Source organism: Parus major, chromosome 24 (assembly GCF_001522545.3).
Source record: "Parus major isolate Abel chromosome 24, Parus_major1.1, whole genome shotgun sequence".
Taxonomy (NCBI): domain Eukaryota; kingdom Metazoa; phylum Chordata; class Aves; order Passeriformes; family Paridae; genus Parus; species Parus major.
In genome coordinates this window covers 3,296,893-3,315,134 of record NC_031792.1, presented here as the reverse complement: position 1 = coordinate 3,315,134, position 18,242 = coordinate 3,296,893, and the positions used below count along the sequence as shown (strand labels likewise).

Below are 18,242 nucleotides of genomic sequence, written 5' to 3'. Positions count from 1 at the left end.
GAGGAGAGGAGAGGAGAGGAGAGGAGAGGAGAGGAGAGGAGAGGAGAGGAGAGGATGAGCTCTGTGGATTCCTATCAATGTGTGAAGGGTTTGGGGGAAATCTGAAACTTGCATGGATCTGATGATTGATACAAAAGGCTAGAGGAGATTAACAATAATTTGACATCAATTTAAAATTGAAGGGTCTTTCAGGTCCCTTGGGCTGGATGGGATGTCAGGTGTAACTGCAGAAATCCCTCTGCCTTCTCTATTAAAACACACTGATGATTGTTCTGATTTTAGCTGATTTTAGCCTGGATCAGATGTCTTTGCTTTCTGCTCCCCCTCTGCAGGTTGTGTTGTTTTCTACTCTACTTTGTCTCTACCTGGCTGCTTTTAATCCCCTTTTTCACTGCCTTTCTCAGCTGCAGGCTAGAGCCACAAACCCCCTGTTCTGGATGTGCCTTCACCCCAGCCCCTCTCCCTTGGCAGGAGATTCCAGCAGGAAATGATTTGGAAGCTCCCAACTCACGATGTCGGTGCCCAGGTCGATGAAGAGGATGGTGATGGTGCCAATGGGCATTGGGATGCTGGCAATGATGTAGATGAGGAAGGGGCAGAGCTCAGCAATGTTCTTGGTCAGGGTGTAGGCAATGGTTTTCTTCAGGTTGTCAAAGATCAGGCGGCCTGGGGGAAGAGAAAATACTTTTCTGTCAAAGGGAATTTTTATCAGTGTTTTCCAGACCAAAAAAAGTTCAAATTCAACTAAATGAATTGAAAACGTTTGCTGCTTATTCCTATTTTCCTCATGTGTTTCCTCATGCATTTTGTAATTTGGTTTTTTTTTAGCTACCCTCCCTTAGAGCCTTCTGAAAACTCAAGTGTAATAAAACATTTCTTCCAATGAGGCAGTTTGAGGGGAAAAGTCCTGTTCCCCAAAATGCTGTGGTTATAATGGAAACCACAAGCTTCCAAGAAGAGTGGGATGAGTGTGGAGCACAGTGAAGGTGATGTGTGAGAAAATAATAGAGGGGAAAAGGTGGAGAAAATAATTTGTATCTTTGTGAGGCTTCAAACTGCATTGGAAGAAGTCAGGAAGTGCTTTTATCTGAAGCTTGATCAAACAGAGACAGCAAATCTTTATGATGGGTGAGAGAAGGAGATGATTTCCTTATCCTCTGATTGTCATGTGTAGAAATGGAATTAATTCCCAGCTTTCCCAAATATCAAATCCACAAATCCAGACAGAGAAGAGAGAAGGGAAGGATCAGGAGGCCCTGCCAGCAGCTTCCAGCTCAAAAAGTGGGAAACAAAATTATCTTTACCTTCCTCCACTCCTGTGACAATGGAAGCAAAGTTATCATCCAGCAGGACCATATCAGCTGCGTTTTTGGCTGCGTCAGAGCCAGCAATCCCCATAGCAATCCCAATATCTGCTTTTTTAAGGGCAGGGGAGTCGTTGACTCCATCTCCAGTCACGGCAACCACTGCTCCCTGGAACACACAAAAGGACCCAGATGTGGGCTTGGGAGGAGAAGGGGAATCCTGCCATCACCAGGATTTACATTTCTAGCAGGAAAATGCCGATAGGAAGTTCTGGATCCTCGCTGTACCCACGTCAAACACAGCCAGGGATCAGGAGAGTGCTGGGCAGGGCTGGAACAGAAACCTCAGAGTTTTGTGTGGTTTCCTTTAGAACAGAGACCTGGAAAATTCAGGGATGTGATTCATTGCATCCTAAAGAGTGGACATCTCAATTAGATGTATTTCCAATCCAATTAATCTGGATACAAAGAGGAGTTTAGGTTTGGATGTCCGCTCTGTGCATGTGGTCCATCCCTGTGTGAGTAGATTCACCTCTGACATCTGGGGGAGGTTTGATTAACACAAAATATCCTGTCTTTTTCTGAGGAAGTGCTACAGAAACAGCCAGGCCTCATCTGAATCAGGAATTATGTAACTGTTGAGTTAGAGCCCGTCCTCATCCTATCCCAACAGCTTCTGGCCATCCTCAGTCTGTGCTAGAATTTCCCTACTAATCCAAAAGATGGAAATCTCTGATTATCCAACTCAGCTTCTTTGTTATCTTCTGAACCATCTCCTGCAGCTCCAGGCTCTGCTCTGGCTGATACAGGAGTTCCTGGCTTGGTTCAGGGCAGGGTGTTCAGAGTGGGGACAAAGCCTGGCAAATAGATTAATAAAATGCTGAATTTCCTGTCCCTGGGGGGATTGAGCACAGTGTCACTACCTATAAATAATGCCATGTACAGAAGGGCTTATGAGCTCTAAGTACTAAACATAGCTGGGGACTGGCTGGGGGAGGGTGTTCCTTTTCATCCCTAAAGAGCCAAATCTGCCAGCAGTGTGGGAGTCTGAGCAGTGCAGAACACGTTTACCCACCGTGTGCCTAACAGAGACCATTCAAAAAATAAAAACCACATGAAACTGAAAGATTTTATCTCTTTTTTTTTTTTTTACTCTCTGGAGAGCCCTCCAGGCTTAAAACTGACGAGCTGATAATGGTGATTGGGAAGCTTAGTGCTGGCACGACTACAAAAATAAAATATCTTGTGCTACATCTCCTCTACAAAGTCCAGGCACAGCACTAGTGTGGCTTTAATTCACAAAATCTACTTGGAAGATGTCATTTTTGAGGAGAGAGTCTTTTGATGGCAATTTTCATCTCTTACAGAGCCCTGTAAATGTCTTTTTTTTTTAGTTCCTCCTGTGCTGGCTGCACTCCAGGCTGCTTTACATAATATTGTCCATGGATGGGACAAACTCCCTTTAAATCCTGCTGCCTGATTTACAGCCCTGGGAAGTAGCACAGATAAGGCTTGGTGGAACATAAATCACGCTCTGGCATTCTGTGGGGTTCATACCTCAGAATCACAAATAGTCTAGGCTGGAAAAGAGCTGGGAGTTCACCTGTTCACCCAGCACTGCCACTGTTCCACTCCCAAACATTCCTGTGGGCAGGAGGACACGGCTCTGAGCGGCCACAAGAGATAAGAGCAGAGGATATGGCAGCACCCATCGCTTTTATCTGGGTTTAAAGAATTCCTGAAGGAATTCTCCTTCCCAAACAGGGCACAGGAGGCTTTTTGTGCTTCTCAGAGTGACAGGGACAATCCATGGCCTGGCTACAGCTCCAAACCCAGGCAAAGCTTATTTTGTCACCAGGAGCTGTGTCTGCAGCAGGAATTTGAGCGGCTTGGGTTGAGTCCAGGCAGCGTTTGTGGCAATCTGTTAGATAATGTTTTGGCACGGGGAAAAGAGTATAAACAGAGCTTAGGGAGCACTGGGAATTGGCTTCCAGCCTCTCAGGGCTGGGTGTGACCTTTGCCACCCGTGCCTCACCTGCCTCTGACAGCCCTCCACGATGATCAGCTTCTGCTGGGGCGATGTGCGAGCGAAGACGATCTCGGAGTGCTCGAGCAGGATCTCGTCCAGCTGCTCCGAGCTCATGTCCTTCAGCTCCATCCCGTTCACCACGGCTGCCGTGGCCTCCCTGCAAGAGCCACAGCCAGAGAGGGGTGGATTTGCAGATTAAAAGGGTAAAAATAGTGCACTCGTGGGATGGGGGAGCAGCTGGATGGGGAAAAGCAGTAAATTGAGTTAATTGCAGAGGCATTTGTTATTAATCAGCGGGAGCTGAATGGTTTCTGCAGAATTCCAGAGTGGATCACGGTCACCTGGATACAGAGGGATCTCATTGAAGCTTCAGGAAATGCATTTTAAGGAGGCCTCTCACTGGGAGGAACAGGGGAAGACATCACTTCTGCAAAGAGCTTTTATCCTTCCCTTGCAATGTTATTTTTTCCACGTTTAAGGGGTGAAGGAGGAGTTTGGGCTGATGCTGGATTTTGCTTTTTGTGTGTTTTGTCAAACAGGCAGTGACAGCCACTTCCACATGACCTGCAAAGTACAATTTGCCAGATTTCCCTCACAGACAGCACAGATGAAAACCTCAGAGTGGACACATTTAGGTGGGGATGACTCAAGAACGGGAACGTGTCATGAAAAAAGCAGAAAGCAGCGGGGATGGGGAATCAAAGCACCGTGGAGAGAGCAGGGAAACGAAGCCCTGGGCGCTGCCCAGGCTCTGCTGGCTCTCACCTCCTGTTGACCTGCTCCACAGGGATGTTGAGGCGCTTGGCAATGTCCTCCACGGTCTCGCTGGTGGCTGAAATGATGCCCACGCTCTTGGCGATGGCCTTGGCCGTGATGGGGTGGTCACCAGTGACCATAATGACCTGGGCAAGGGACAAGTGAGTGCCAGATGGCCAAAGCAGGGGGTGAGATGAGGAGGAATGTGCGTTGCTGAGGAGCAGGAAGCAGGCTGGGATCAGAGCAGTGCTGTGTACACAGCAAAGGGAGGTTAGGGGCAGTGATTGCCCAGCTCTGCCCACATCTGGGCTCTGCCTCTCCTTGCTGAGGCTGCTTGATCAGGGCTCTGAGTCCTTACCCTTCACAGGCAGCCAGATTAGAATAATGCAGAATAAAGGAGCCTTTACATAAGGATCTATATTAGGGATGTTCAGTGGGGAGGGTTTGTTAGAATATTGCATCTTAAAATGGATCCTTGTGACTGAGGTGTCCTGACAGATAAGACACAGCCTTTTCTTGCTTTTCTTGAAGAAAAATTGCCAGATCTGTCTTCAGGCTACGGAAAATGTCATCAGGGTTGGGGTTTGGGATTCATCTTGTCTGAGATCTGTAATTCCAAATATGATTTTCCTAGATTTGGATAGATTTCGCCTCTGCTTTGAGCTGAAAGTTTAATTGTGGATCCCCAGGGAGTGAAATGAGGGGAAACTGCTTCAGCTTCCACTTGAATAATTTTGAGATTAGTGATTCCTTTGGATAAATGTTCAAAGCAGTGTCCTGATGCCTTCTCTAGAATTGTTTCTATCACCTTACTCGGTTTACAAGCAAATAATTCCAGCTGGTGTGGGTTCTGTATTCTAGAAATGGATCTGATGAGAGAGTATTTGAGTTTTGCAAATTTGGATTTCCAATCTGAGGGGTTTGTGCAGTCTAATCCCCACTTAAATGAGAATGTTTTGCCTCTGGGAACTTTCTAAATTAAAACTACGGGATAGTCTTAACTAAGGTTGAGATTTTTGATAGTTGTTGCTAGAAAGATAATTAGCAACGATGTGGTGGAAGATCTTACATTTTAAATACTTTAAAAAATACCCAAAATAATCCCAATGAGTCTTTCTGCAGTGGACCCACTGTGGGGTTTTTTTTTTTGCTGTAAAACCCTTACCTTGATGCCAGCACTGCGGCACTTGGAGACAGCGTCAGGCACCGTGGAACGAGGTGGGTCAATCATGGACAGGAGCCCCACAAAACACAGGTTGGAGGTCGGGAAGTTCATGGAATCTGTGTCAAACTTGAAGTTCTCTGGAAACTCATTCTCAGGGAGGTACAAGTGGCAGAAACCTGAGAAGATATTTAGGTTGGTGTGATGGGTGGGAAAGTGTGGGAGAAAGAGGAGAGCTTGATAAAACATCAGGGTTTGCTGTAGCCTGTGGAATTCCAGTATTCAACCATTTTTCCAGGCATGCCGAATGTGTTGAGGCTTTAAACCCCATCTCACTGGTTTTACAGCTGGATTTTACCCTATTTTAATTTTTCACCCATTTTTCCAGCCATGCTTGATATGCCGAGGCTTTAAACCCCATCTCACTGGTTTTACAGCTGGATTTTACCCTATTTTAATTTTTCACCCATTTTTCCAGGCATGCTTGATATGCCGAGGCTTTAAACCCCATCTCACGGGTTTTACAGCTGGATTTTACCCCATTTTCATTTTTCACCCCATTCTCCCAGGCAGTGGCTGCAGCTGCACTCACCCAGCACTCTCTCCCCCATGCCCCCCAGCTCCATGTAGGCTGTCTGGAAAGCTTCTGCCTTCTCGCTGTCCAGAGGCTCCTCCTTGCCGTTGATCATGATGGTGCTGCACCTCTCCAAAATCCTCTCTGGGGCACCTTTCATCACCAGCAGGAAGCGTTTGTCGTGGGGGTCGTCGGTCTCGTGGATGGAGAGCTGTGCCACAAACAGGAAATGGGTTGGAAAAGCTCCAATTGTCCTCATTTCCATCTAGTTTTCCATGGGATTAATGCTCTTTTCCATGAAGAAATCATCATTTCCGCCAAATGGAATGAGCTGTGTTTATTATAATTTGAATTTCCTCTGCTGTTGAATTACCCCATTAAGGTTTACAGATCACCCATTGTTGCATCAGGCCCAGTGATAGAAACAATCTGGCACGATTTCCAAAAAAAGAAATGAAAAACACACCTGGAATTTGTTGGTAGAGTTGAAAGGGATTTCAGCCACTTTTTTGTTCTGTGCTCTAATGCTCATCACGTCCCCCAGAATGACCTCAGAGAATTTCAGCAGAGCTGTTTCAGAGGCATCTCCAACCACAACCCTCTGTGGGCACAAAGGAAGAAAACATTATATTTTTGCGTTTCCACAATTCCATGACATGCTGCTCACTTCAGCAACAAGGAATCTATATTCTCATGTTCAAGTTATCCTGGAAAAACATTAAAAAAACCCCATTAAAATAGAATTTGAGGATGTCTGCTTTGCTCTTGGAGTTAGAACTGAGCCCCAGCAAGCAAAGAGCGTTTGGTGCTGTAAAGCAGATTTGGGGTCACACTCAGGTCACTACAGGTGAGCTGAAGCACAAACCCAAATTAATTTGAGGATGGCATTGATGAGTAAACAGCAGATTTGTTCTGGTAGTCCAGTCAGGAGAATTTACTACCTTCAAGCAGTCATGTGGAAAGACATTAATTAAGGCAAGTTAACCTTTGCTATAATAAATTAACAGCGCAGTAATTACTGCTCCTGCTAATTGTGTTGCCTTTTTCCAGGCAGGCACAGTTGGGTTTGGACAATGCTCTCAGGCACGGGGATTCTTGGGATTGTCCTGTGCAAGGCCAGGAGTTGGGATTGTGGATCTCTTCCAATTCAGGATAATCTGCATTTCTCTGCTCTTGGGGAGGTTTTTTACACTGTGTTAAATTTTGTGAGTGTACAGCAGTAAAAGCGCTGTCAGTAGGAACTTAGAGGGCTGGCACGGTAAAATGGAGACTATTAAAGCCAAAGACAGAAAATTGCTTTTTCAGAGGAAGGGAAATAAGCTGAGGTGAAGCCAGCAGTACCTTCATGATGGGGAGATTCTCCTGTCCTGGCCGGAATTCCGCCCGGTTGCAGAGAGTGACAATTTTTGATAACGCTGTCCATGAGGGGGAACTTTGATCAAAGGGCTGGGCTGAGAGAAGCAAAACACACATCACATCCTTTAGCACATTGCATGACACAGGTAGAAGCTTAAGAGTGAAAAAAACAAGAATTGACTTATTTGCAGGAAAAAAAATTATTCTTCTGTCAGGTTCTTTTATAGAAAAGAAAATTTGATGTAAAGTTTTTTTATCCATCAGTTGGCGGTGCTGCAAAGGGATTTGGATGATGTTTCTCTGCTTAATTCCCTACTAAATGTACTCTTGGCAAAAGGCTCTGGAGTAGAACCTCCTCCAGGTTTTCTTTTTGTGAGTGGAATCCAATATTCATTCTTTTTCTCACATCTCCACATGGCTGAGGAGAGATTTCCATGTGTAGAAGGAAGATTTAGCCACCAAAAGTGAACATCCTAGGATTGATCCAAGTATTTGGCCCTTCCCACACCCTCATGATCCCATTTACTTGTTTGATCTTCACTGGTGTCGGCTGAGTAGATCTGGTTGTCAAACCAGAGGTGGGCAACAGTCATCCTGTTCTGGGTGAGGGTGCCTGTCTTGTCGGAGCAGATGATGGAGGTGGAGCCGAGGGTTTCCACGGCCTCCAGGTTCTTCACCAAGCAGTTCTTCTTGGCCATGCGCTTGGCCGTGAGGGACAGGCTCACCTGGCAGGAGGGAAGGGGTCCAGATGTCACCAAGGTGTGGTTACTCAGAGGTGTAACGAGATTACCTTCTCCTGGTAGATCTTTTGTAGTTTGGTGTTTGGGTTTGTAGTTTGTAGTTTGGGTTTGGTGTTTGTTTGGGGTTTTTAAGAGAATATTTTAATTTATTTTTTTGTTGTTTTTGTTGGCTGCAGTGCATTATTTTTCTCCGCTTTTTTAATTTAGAAGCTGAGGTTTGGCTGTAACTAGCACAGGTAGGTTTGCTGATGATGGGAACCTGCTGCCTGCTGATAGAACTAAGGATGTCTTATCAATCAAGAGGGTGTTTGAGACAGAAGAACCTGCAAAGGGCAGGGAGCTGCTGGTCAGCAGCTCCATGAATCCTGCAATGATTCCCTTCATTGTTTGCTGCTGGGGTGCTTTGGAGCCAGCAGTGCTTAGCAGGTGTGCTGCTCCTCAGGCAGGGAATTTAGCCTTGGACATGTGGTAATAAGTGGAATTTCCATGGGACTTTCAGGGTACAATGTCCCCACTTCCAAGTGGGAACGAGTGGTGGGAAATGAGTCACATCATTGTTCTCGCAGCCGTCGAGGCAGAGCGCACTTGAGCTTAAACCCAAACTGGCTTTGAGATGAATGACTCAGACCAGAATTCCCAAATGAAGGGGTTTTCCTTGGAATAAGAACCCCCACCCCTCTTCAAAGCCAGCCCAGAGCTGGAGTGGCAAGCAGAGAATCCCAGCACAGACTCACCGTCACCGTGGCCAGCAGCCCCTCGGGCACGTTGGCCACGATGATGCCGATGAGGAAGATGATGGAGTCCAGGATCTTGTAGCGCATGGAAACGGAGATGATGAAGAAGAGGACCCCGATGGAGATGGCCACTCCTGCCACCAGGTACACAAAGTGCTCGATCTCGATGGCGATGGGCGTCTTCTCGTTGCCCACGCCTGAGGCGAGGGAGGCGATGCGGCCGATGATGGTGCGGTCCCCGGTGTTGATGACAATGCCGGTGGCAGTGCCTGCAGGGACAAAAACTGTCACCTCCAGGACACACAGACACTCAGAGACAGCTGCAGCCTGGCATTCCAACAGGTATCGATGGAAAAACTGCAAGGAAACTGCAGTCAATTCAAATCCAAATCAATTCACTGATTGGTGCAGCCATAACCACGCTGTGTGTTGGAGCAAATGCTGAGTGTGACCACCCCTAAAGTCACACTTTAATCTGCTCAGGCCAAAATTCATGTGAGCAATGAAACTTCTTTGAAGTTCCTCAAAGCAGAATTGCTCAAATGACTTAGCAGGACCAAGCAGCACCTGTGCAGGTGCCTTTTAGGGGGTCTTTCTCTCTGTACACTGATAAATAATAAAAATTAGAAACATTCAGTTGCCCTGAAGCTGCTGAATAGAGGTCAAAGACTAACTAGGAAAAAAGATAAAAGGATGTAAAGGTGTGCACACGGGATGATAAACGTGGCTGGAGCCACTGGAGAAGCAGATAAAGAGATAAAATGGGATTTCCGTGGGCAGGTTTGGGGTCAGCTCACCTTCCACACAGGTGGTGGAGTAGAAGGCAATGTTCTTGGTCTCCAGGGGGTTCTCGTGGGTGAAGTCACAGGAGCGGGACTGTGGCTCTGACTCCCCTGTGAGTGAAGAATTGTCCACCTTTAATGAAAGGGAGACATGCCCAGATTAAAGTCAGCAGTACACAGCGGTGTCCAGTCCAGGAGGGGAGGTGACAGTTTTTTCATAATCAGTGGCATCAGCATCTCTCAGTGTCTCTTCTCTGAGCTGCTGCTGTCCCTGGCAGAACCTGTTTCTGTGGGGATTCAGTTCAGCCAATGCTGTGTGCCTGTCAGTGGGATTTGCAGCCTGAGAAAACTCCACAGTTTTGAGGATCTGCCTCCAGTGGAAACTCTCAATCGTGTATTGGTGCATCTGCCCTGTCCTGGCAAAGAGCAGAGCCAGAACATGGCTTGGGCTTTTTGGATGTTCAGGTGTCAGTCCTAGAGGAGCTCAGCATCCACCACACTCAGGCTTCTGCTCTCTGGCTTCATTAATTATGTCCAATCAAAGCCCCAGTAACCCATATTGGCTGTGTAGAAATTCTTTCTATGTGACAAACGGCTCCAAACTCTGTTTTCCCTCTTTCCTTTGCTCTTCAAGCCCTGTTTACCTTGCAGCCCTGAGTGAAGATGAGGCGAATGTCTGCAGGGATCCTGTCCCCACCCTTGATCTCCACGATGTCCCCAACCACCAGCTGGTCTGCTGGCACCTCCTTCTTCTCAGCATTCCTGAGGACAAGAGCTTGCTGGAAGACAGAAATGGGACAAAAAATAGCTTTGTGCCACGCTCTAAACTGAGATCTTTCCTCTGGAAAGGATCCAGAGCAGGTGATGGAGAGGAAATGTGAGTGTATTTGACATCCAGCTGGAATGCTCAGGCTGGAATTTGGGGGATATGAGATGGGAAATGGCCTCAGAGACAGGGAAATGCCTTCCAGGAATGTGCTGCCATGACATCAGGTCTGTGGGTAAAAGCAGTGCCCTGCAAAATGTGAAAGCCAGCACATCTCACCCTGCTCATTGCCAGGTTTGAAGTGGGGACTGAGACCTCTCACCCAGAGCCAGATGGAAAACCAAGATCTGCATCCAACAATTCACAGATCCACAAAGCAACCACCCTGTGCTTTTTAGCAATGGTTTGTGATTCAGGACATTTATCTGGATCATTTGCCAAGAGATAAATTCAAATTGGGCTTGCTGGGCTTCCCTCATGCATTATTGGGATGAATTTTTGCCTCACTGGCGGTTCTCACCTGTGGGATCATCTTGCTGAAGCTGGCCATGATGTTTGTGCTCTTGGCCTCTTGATAATAAGCAAAGATACCAGTGAGGATGACGACCAGAGCCAGGACTACTCCGAGGTAGAGCTGATCAACAAAAGATATAATCTGGTTAATTTAAGACAAGATTTCATCAATTCCTCTGCTGGAATAAATCAGTTCTGTGTTGTTTAAAATGAAGTTTTGGCCAGGTTAAAAGACAGGTTAAGAAAAAAACTTTCAGGTGTTGGCCTGCAAATGATCAATTAAAGCTTTTTTTGTGTGTGTGTGTATAAAATAAAGGTTGTTTAATAGTGATTTCCCCATCTTAAATCCTTCTCTAAACTGACACAATCCCGACCAAGTTAGAGTGTAACAAACTAATAAAACAACAACAAAAAAGCAGAGTATAACTCAAAAGGGAATTAGTCAGAGACTCTTCAGTATGACTAAAGTCAGAGTTTAAAGCCTTTAGACTTTTTACTACTCTCAGAGTACTCAAGAATTATGATTCTGCCCAGAGGTGATAAAACCTTTGCCCAGGCGCTCTTTAAGCGCGGGGTGCGCGAGGCGTTTGGGCTTTAATCACAAGTGTTCAGCCCTGGGAGAACAAGAGGCCTCCTTGTAGTTACTGAGTAACTGTGTAGTATTTCAATCAGCCGGAGCGCGGATCCAAGGCTGGCGGGGCGCTCACTCACGCACTCACGTTGTCAAAGGCTGAATCCACCTCCTGAGACAGCTGGATGCCGAAGGAGATCCAGGAGAAGCCGGTCCCGATCCACAGGAGGATGGAGAAGCCCCCGATCATCTGCTTGAGGAACTTCACGATTTCGGGGGTGGCTTTGGGAGGAGTGAGCGCGTTGGGGCCGTCCCGAGCCAAAATCTCTGCAGCTCTTGCACTCGAGAGACCCTGCAGAAGGAGGTTTACAATGAAATCACAGAAAAGCAGGTTTTTACCCCAACTCAGAACAAAATTTGCGTGCTGCTGTTTCATTGAGGGTTGTTTGTGTCACAAACGAGCTGCAACTCTGATTTCCAAACCTCCTGATTTCAGAGAGGCTGCTATTAATTATCTGCTATGGAGAAAGAGCTGTTTCTTTACTGGAGCCCTGAACTGAGAGCCACATCCAGGAGTTTCCATTCTGTTGATTATCAATTAAATATACCTGGACTAGGTGTTTGGAAAACCAGGGGAAAACTGACATTCTTTTTCTGTTTTCATGCTGTTTCTGCATTTCCACAAGATGTTTGTAGCTCAGGGGGTTCTTGAAATTCTTGTCTGTGCTCTGGCCAGGGTTCAGTGCTTTGATATTCAAATGTCAGGTGTCAAAGGGACTCAGGTGTAGTTTTTCAAATCTAGATTTTCCTTCAGTCAGCTCAATCCATGCAGTCTTTGGCTATAGATTGTCACAGTGAAAAGGGAATTGTGGTGAAATCAAAAGATCAGATGAGAGCTTTAGAAAAAATATGAGGTCCTGGTGCAAAACCCTGAGGTCCCATTTTTGATTTCAAAGCAGTAGCTCAACCTTCTCCAGACTCGAGACAAACTCCGCTTAAAATCCAGGTCAGTGCTTGCTGGCTTGTTGGTTTAGGCTTTACTGGCAGCATCAATGCAGGCACCCACACACATCTAATAACAAAATTCCTGCTCCTGGGGAGCTCTGGGGAGGCCAGAGGCCCCTGATTGAGGCAGCTCCTTAACGAAGGCCTACGGACTTACTTTGTCAATGCTGGTACCGTACTTCTTCTCCAGATCCGAGGTGCTGAGCCTGTGGTCATCCTGCATTCCAAGAGAGACAGAAAGTTACAGTGAGCAGAGCATCAGACTGCTGAAATTTTGATTTCCAAACTGCCAGGAGCTGGGAACGTGGATGAAGTTGCTTGTATGACACCCCACATTCATTAATTAGACAAATCTGCATATTGACAAGCAAAACATCTTCCACTGGAAGATGAGATTTTTTCCCTTTTGATTTGCAGAGTGCTTTTGTAAATAGCTTCCTCCTCCAGCAAATCTGTCACAAGAACAGGGTGGTGTGTTCATGTTTCTGCTGCTTGCCACGAGGGGCTGTGCTTCTTTTGGATAAATCATTTCTCTCTGCAAGCTGCAGGGCTCAGAGTGTGTGTGACAACAACCTCTGCCCTTGATTGCCAGGGCAGGGAATGTGAATTATCCTCCTTACTCCGGTGGAAAGAGGCAACAGGTTCTAAGTTAAAAAGGGTGTGGGAGAGGGAAATCTCAAAGCTCTTCTTCTTGGCCTGCAGTGACACCTCTGTGGTATCATTGGCCTAATTATATCTTGTACTGAACTGAGATTTCGAAGCCAAGAATTTGAGAGATCTCCCAATTGTTTTCTCAGAGTGATTCATGGGTACTTGGGTGAGTCAATTCTCCTGTCTGTGCTTGGGTTTCTCTTTAGAAACACGGGAGTGGAGTTACATCCCCCGGTGGCAAAGACAGCACGGACTGAGAAATATTTACCTGCTGCTGGGCAGATCTTGGAAACGTGGTGGGTGAGTGGATGAGAGAACCATGGAATCAATATCTTATTTTGGCATTCTTTGAGCTTTGAAATGCCATCCAGCCCGTAAATAGCCTCTCCTCTGAGCTGCTCTCACAGCAATCCCGAAAAGAGGTCAGCATAATTACCCTCATGTTTCAGATTGGGAAACTGGAATGTGTGGAGAGGAAGCAACATTTCCAAGAGCAGCCAGCAAGTCAGTGGAGAGCCAGGAGGAAAACACAGATTTCTTGATGGCCAGAGCATTGGTTTGGGTAAAAACCCCTGTGTTTAAAGCTGAGAAATGCTCTCAGCTCTGGAATCTCTGGAGCTCAATGCTGTGGTTCTGCCTCTCCCTCTGATTCCTGGCTGGCTGTGCAAGTTGTCAGGAAATACTGACAGCAGTGATTCCATCTGGGAAATGGTTCCTTTTTGGGCAGATAATGTTCTGTACCATTGGTGGCTTAATTATACCAGAATCATCCTCTCATTTTAGGTGTTAATCTTGCACAGCATTTTTCTGGCACACTCCAGGAGTGTGAGGAAGCAAATCCTTCCCTGCACCAGGATTTTCAGTGCAGGACATTTTCTGGATTTCAGGGGATGTATAATGGAACACTCACCAGGTCCAGTTCTTTCTTAAGATCTTCTGCCTTCTTTTTCTTCTTGTTGCCTTTTAGTTCTTTGTGCTTCTCCTCTTCATCTTCAATCTCTGTTTTATGCAGATCTTTTGTCCCATAGATCTCAACCGAGTAAACATCGGACTTTTTCTGTAAAGGACCACAAAAAAAGTCAAAATGTTGCAGATCTACTTTTTTAGACAGCTTACAAATTTCTACTGTCCCTTTCTCCTGGCTGCTTAAGGTGTTTTTTTCCTGTCTTATCCAGAGATCCATCCAGTTTGTGTTACTGTGATTGTGGTCAGGACTTCGTCAGGTGCAGATTACAGGGATTCCTCTAGGGATGTGCAACACTTCCAGATGTTTATGATCTAAAACGAGTGTAGGAAAATACTTCCCAGGACTTCAGCAGTGAAAATTACTAATTCATTTATCAGCTCCAAGAAGAGATCAGTGGAAAAGCAAAATATTCATGAAAGAAAAGGGGAGGGGAAAATTATCCATTGAGAACTTGCTTGTTCCTGGAGCTTTTCAGATCCAGATCTTCAAGATTTAAATTTTAATTACAATTAATTGTAATACAATTGCACTGAATCAAAGTGAGGAATGGAGGCAAACACCAGACTGAAAGCCAAGGAGGAGCTGTTTTGTTTCTGCTCACACAGAGCTGAGAACTGGCAGGGATTTTGCCATCAATTCACATTATTTTGCCAGTGGAATATGGGGCACAGGAAGCTGCTGACCCAGGGAGGCTGCTGCACCTCAGGGAATGTTTTACTTTCAGTGGTAGCTCAGGAGTTGTGCTGTTCCCAAAACCTGGGTTAATTCTGCAGGGTGCAGGGTAAAGCTTCCCTCCCGTGCCACTGATTTACCTGCTGGGTAATCATAACGTTCCAGCTCCCAATTAGCCTGGAAACCTCGTGCCAGGCCGTGGGAGAACCATTGGGTGACCCAATTCCTGAGGTTTCCTTATGGATTGAACCCCAAAAGCTCAGGAGAGCCCCCCTGGATGTCCCCAAAGTGCAAAGGGGCTCTGCCAGTGCTTGGCTTCCTGTGAGATCCCCCAGCAATGAAAGAAGATCTCTCCATAACATAAAGCAAGCTCAAATAATGGAAACAAGAAAAACAAATAATAATTGGGGTATCTTATTATTTAACACTGTTCTGAACTCAAAACTGACATCTTCAGCTGTCCTGTAATTAAAGGAGTATTTAAATCTTGACATTGTCTCTTGATGAAGGGGAAAGCAAAGAGCTGCTGAGCAGTTTGAGGACTTTAAAGACTGAAATACTGCCCCTAAACACCTGATTTTGCTTGGTGAAGCACATCCTAGAGACAGGGCATGCCTGCTATAAGTTTTGATTTTTTTCCTGCCATGCTGAAGATTCACAATCTGTTTTATCTCTTGGGATTTTTTCTCTTCACCTTCCTCCTCCTCCTCCTCCTCTCTTTAACTCTCCCACCCAAAAAATCTGTTCAGCTTTTCAAAATGCCTATAGAGCACAGAAACCAGGAGAGAAAAGCAACAGATCTCTCCTGGGAGAACTTAGCAGATGGAAGAGAAAAATTAAAAAATTGATGAAGTTAGGAGCATCTATTGCTCACTTGCACGACCTATGTGAACCTTTAACCTTCAGAGTTCCATAAAATCTCAGATTTTGGCTCAGATTTTTGGCTCAGCCAGTCCAAGAATTCTTCCCAGTCCAAACTGTTCGTGCTCAAGGGTGTCTGGTATTAATTCAGTTTTTACTTAACCTGTATTATAGTAGAGATTCACAAAAGAAAACCTCAGAAGAAACACAACGGGCAGTTTTTTGGGCATTGTACCCACCTTGACCATCTTGGCGAGTTTATTCCTTTCCTGATGGGGGGAAGCAGCCAAGCCAAAACCTCTGGGTCACAAACCAAAACCTCTGGATGAAAAGCCCAAGCCCAGCTGGGGATTGTGGTGGCTCAGAGCAGTCCTGGAGTGCAGAATCTCCCCGAGGTGGTGGGTCCCTATCCTGAGGCCAGCAGGTGTTAACTGCAGTGCTGCTCCCACCTCGGCATCCTCCAGGCAGGACCAGCTCCCTGTCCCAAGCCTGTGGAGAAAGAGCTCTGCTTGCTGCTGCTTTATAAATCAGCATCTTGTGCTGCCACTCCACCCCTCCCCTTTGCAGGTCCAGCCCATCTTCTGTTTCACCTGGAGTAGGTGGAAAAATACCACAGTAATGGGCATGTGGGTTTCAGGTCAGATAGGTTCTAATTATTCCTTTGTAGTGTTTGCTCACAAGTAGGGAACAGGTGTATTATTCATCTTGCTGGAAGCAAGGAGTTTCCTCCAGAGACTTTCCAGCTCCGGGCTCCCCTCGGGATCCCAGCTTTCCTGGGCTAAAGGAGGGCTCTGCACATTTTGTCTCACCTGCCCAGGTGATGTTCTCTTTGCTGAGGTCCCTCAGTCAAATCCCTGCCTCATTTGGGTGCTAGCAGGGATTTAATGCAGTGCTGCTCTTTGAAGCTTCATAGCTTGGACTTCACTCTTAATCCTTGCCTCGTATTTCATGTGTTTTCCACCTTCATGCTGGGAGAAATGAACTTCCTGGTGCTTTTTTTCCAGCAGGGCTCTTGCCTGAACAGTTCTTGGTTTGTCTTGCACCAATTACCAGCTTCCAGGTAGGAGTGATAATGAGATTTGTGACACTTCTGGTACCTGGCAAGTCTCATCATTTAGGATTAAAGCTGCTTCTTCACCTCTGAGACTGAACTGATGAAAAGCTGGGAAAACAAGAATGGCTTTCTGTAATTTAACATTATTTGGGGAAAGACTTGTCTGTCATCCATCTGACCTTGCTGACCAACAGCATTTGGTTTTTAATATTATAATCTTTACTCTTTGCTATTATAGATAGAGTACCATGTAATCCATAAACTTTAAATGCATTGAGATACCGTGTGGTGCCACCAGTAAATGACTCAAATTGTGGTCAGAGATATGACGTGTTAATGGCGATAATCAATGCTCACTTTATCAAACCGTAGATAGAAGCTGTTATTGGAGGGAAAATCCAAAGGACATCATTTATTATCTCTGCAGGAGAATAATTTGTATTCAAATCAAGTTCACAGGAATTTGAGTATCATACCTCCTCCAGCTGCTCCCACTTCTCAGTTTATGTGTGTTGGTCTTTTTCCATGGCATTCTTTAACCCTGGAACATTGCGCAAGGTGCAGGAGTGGGTCTGGAAAGGTTTCGTGTTCAGTTTCTGCTGCTTGATGTACTCAGAGCTGGGTTTTGTCCTGGAATATCTCCCTTTCCCTGCATCTGTGAGTCTGAGGTTTCCCAATGTGGCAAGGGCAGGGATGCATTGGCTGTATCCAGGGAATCTGTGGTGTGTGATAGCCAGCACTGAGATCCTCCTCTCTGCTCTGGAAAGGATCCAGAGCAGGTGATGGAGAGGAAATGTGAGTGTATTTGACATCCAGCTGGAATGCTCAGGCTGGAATTTGGGGGATATGAGATGGGAAATGGCCTCAGAGACAGGGAAATGCCTTCCAGGAATGTGCTGCCATGACATCAGGTCTGTGGGTAAAAGCAGTGCCCTGCAAAATGTGAAAGCCAGCACATCTCACCCTGCTCATTGCCAGGTTTGAAGTGGGGACTGAGACCTCTCACCCAGAGCCAGATGGAAAACCAAGATCTGCATCCAACAATTCACAGATCCACAAAGCAACCACCGTGTGCTTTTTAGCGATGGTTTGTGTTTCAGGACATTTATCTGGATCATTTGGGCAGGTTTTGCCTTCTATAAACCGTGATGGTTTTTGCCTGGGGACAAATGTTAGAAATGCAAATGAGAGAAGTGTTTGGCAATGAAGCAGCCAGTAACCTGCTCCACACGGGGTGTTTATTTACCCTGACACATCTGCCTGCTGGAGGATGGCTCTGTGGCCGAGGAGCTGAGCTAGGAACGTCTCTGTGGACACTTCCATGGCTCAGGATTTACAGAGGATTTGCTGCTGGCAAACCCCCTGTGTGGAGCTGCCAAGCTCAAAGGGAATATTCGATGTTAAGGTTCTGTGGCCAAAATTCTATTAAGTCTGTCTGCTGAAGGGCTTTTTTTCCTGTGAGTTACAAAGCAAGGATGAGGAGAACTGTGAAAAAAAAGGACAAATCTCTTGTTTTTCCACAGAAGGTGGTTGGACAGTTTGAATCCTCCTTGTTAGCTGGGGTCACTTGTCACGACAAAATTTGTGTTTTGTCATTTGGCTGTGCCAAAAATGTCCCGGGAACAGAACCCAGATGTGAACCCAGGCTGAATTTCTGGGCAAGGGCTGCTCCACAACCAAATCCTGCCCCTGGCTTGGCAAGACGTGGCATGTGCTGAGAGGAACATACCTGAGGGATTGTCACG

At 46.1% G+C, this 18,242-nt stretch overlaps 1 protein-coding gene across 1 annotated transcript in view; it reads right to left on the bottom strand.

Moving 5' to 3' along the window:
- Nucleotides 1-15,952, bottom strand: part of ATP12A (ATPase H+/K+ transporting non-gastric alpha2 subunit) — a 20,158-nt gene extending 4,206 nt beyond the window's left edge. Inside the window, exons 1-17 of the mRNA XM_015649939.3 lie at nucleotides 15,683-15,952; nucleotides 13,854-14,000; nucleotides 12,450-12,509; nucleotides 11,436-11,639; nucleotides 10,724-10,837; nucleotides 10,082-10,216; nucleotides 9,453-9,570; nucleotides 8,656-8,924; nucleotides 7,708-7,906; nucleotides 7,167-7,276; nucleotides 6,292-6,426; nucleotides 5,844-6,036; nucleotides 5,255-5,430; nucleotides 4,099-4,235; nucleotides 3,340-3,490; nucleotides 1,305-1,473; nucleotides 512-666 (exon numbers count right to left, since the gene is read on the bottom strand). Of these exons, the coding sequence (XP_015505425.1) occupies nucleotides 512-666; nucleotides 1,305-1,473; nucleotides 3,340-3,490; nucleotides 4,099-4,235; nucleotides 5,255-5,430; nucleotides 5,844-6,036; nucleotides 6,292-6,426; nucleotides 7,167-7,276; nucleotides 7,708-7,906; nucleotides 8,656-8,924; nucleotides 9,453-9,570; nucleotides 10,082-10,216; nucleotides 10,724-10,837; nucleotides 11,436-11,639; nucleotides 12,450-12,509; nucleotides 13,854-14,000; nucleotides 15,683-15,691 (2,481 nt within the window). The 5' untranslated portion in view covers nucleotides 15,692-15,952. The remainder of the gene's footprint in view (nucleotides 1-511; nucleotides 667-1,304; nucleotides 1,474-3,339; nucleotides 3,491-4,098; nucleotides 4,236-5,254; nucleotides 5,431-5,843; nucleotides 6,037-6,291; nucleotides 6,427-7,166; nucleotides 7,277-7,707; nucleotides 7,907-8,655; nucleotides 8,925-9,452; nucleotides 9,571-10,081; nucleotides 10,217-10,723; nucleotides 10,838-11,435; nucleotides 11,640-12,449; nucleotides 12,510-13,853; nucleotides 14,001-15,682) is intronic.
- Nucleotides 15,953-18,242: the final 2,290 nt, after the last annotated feature.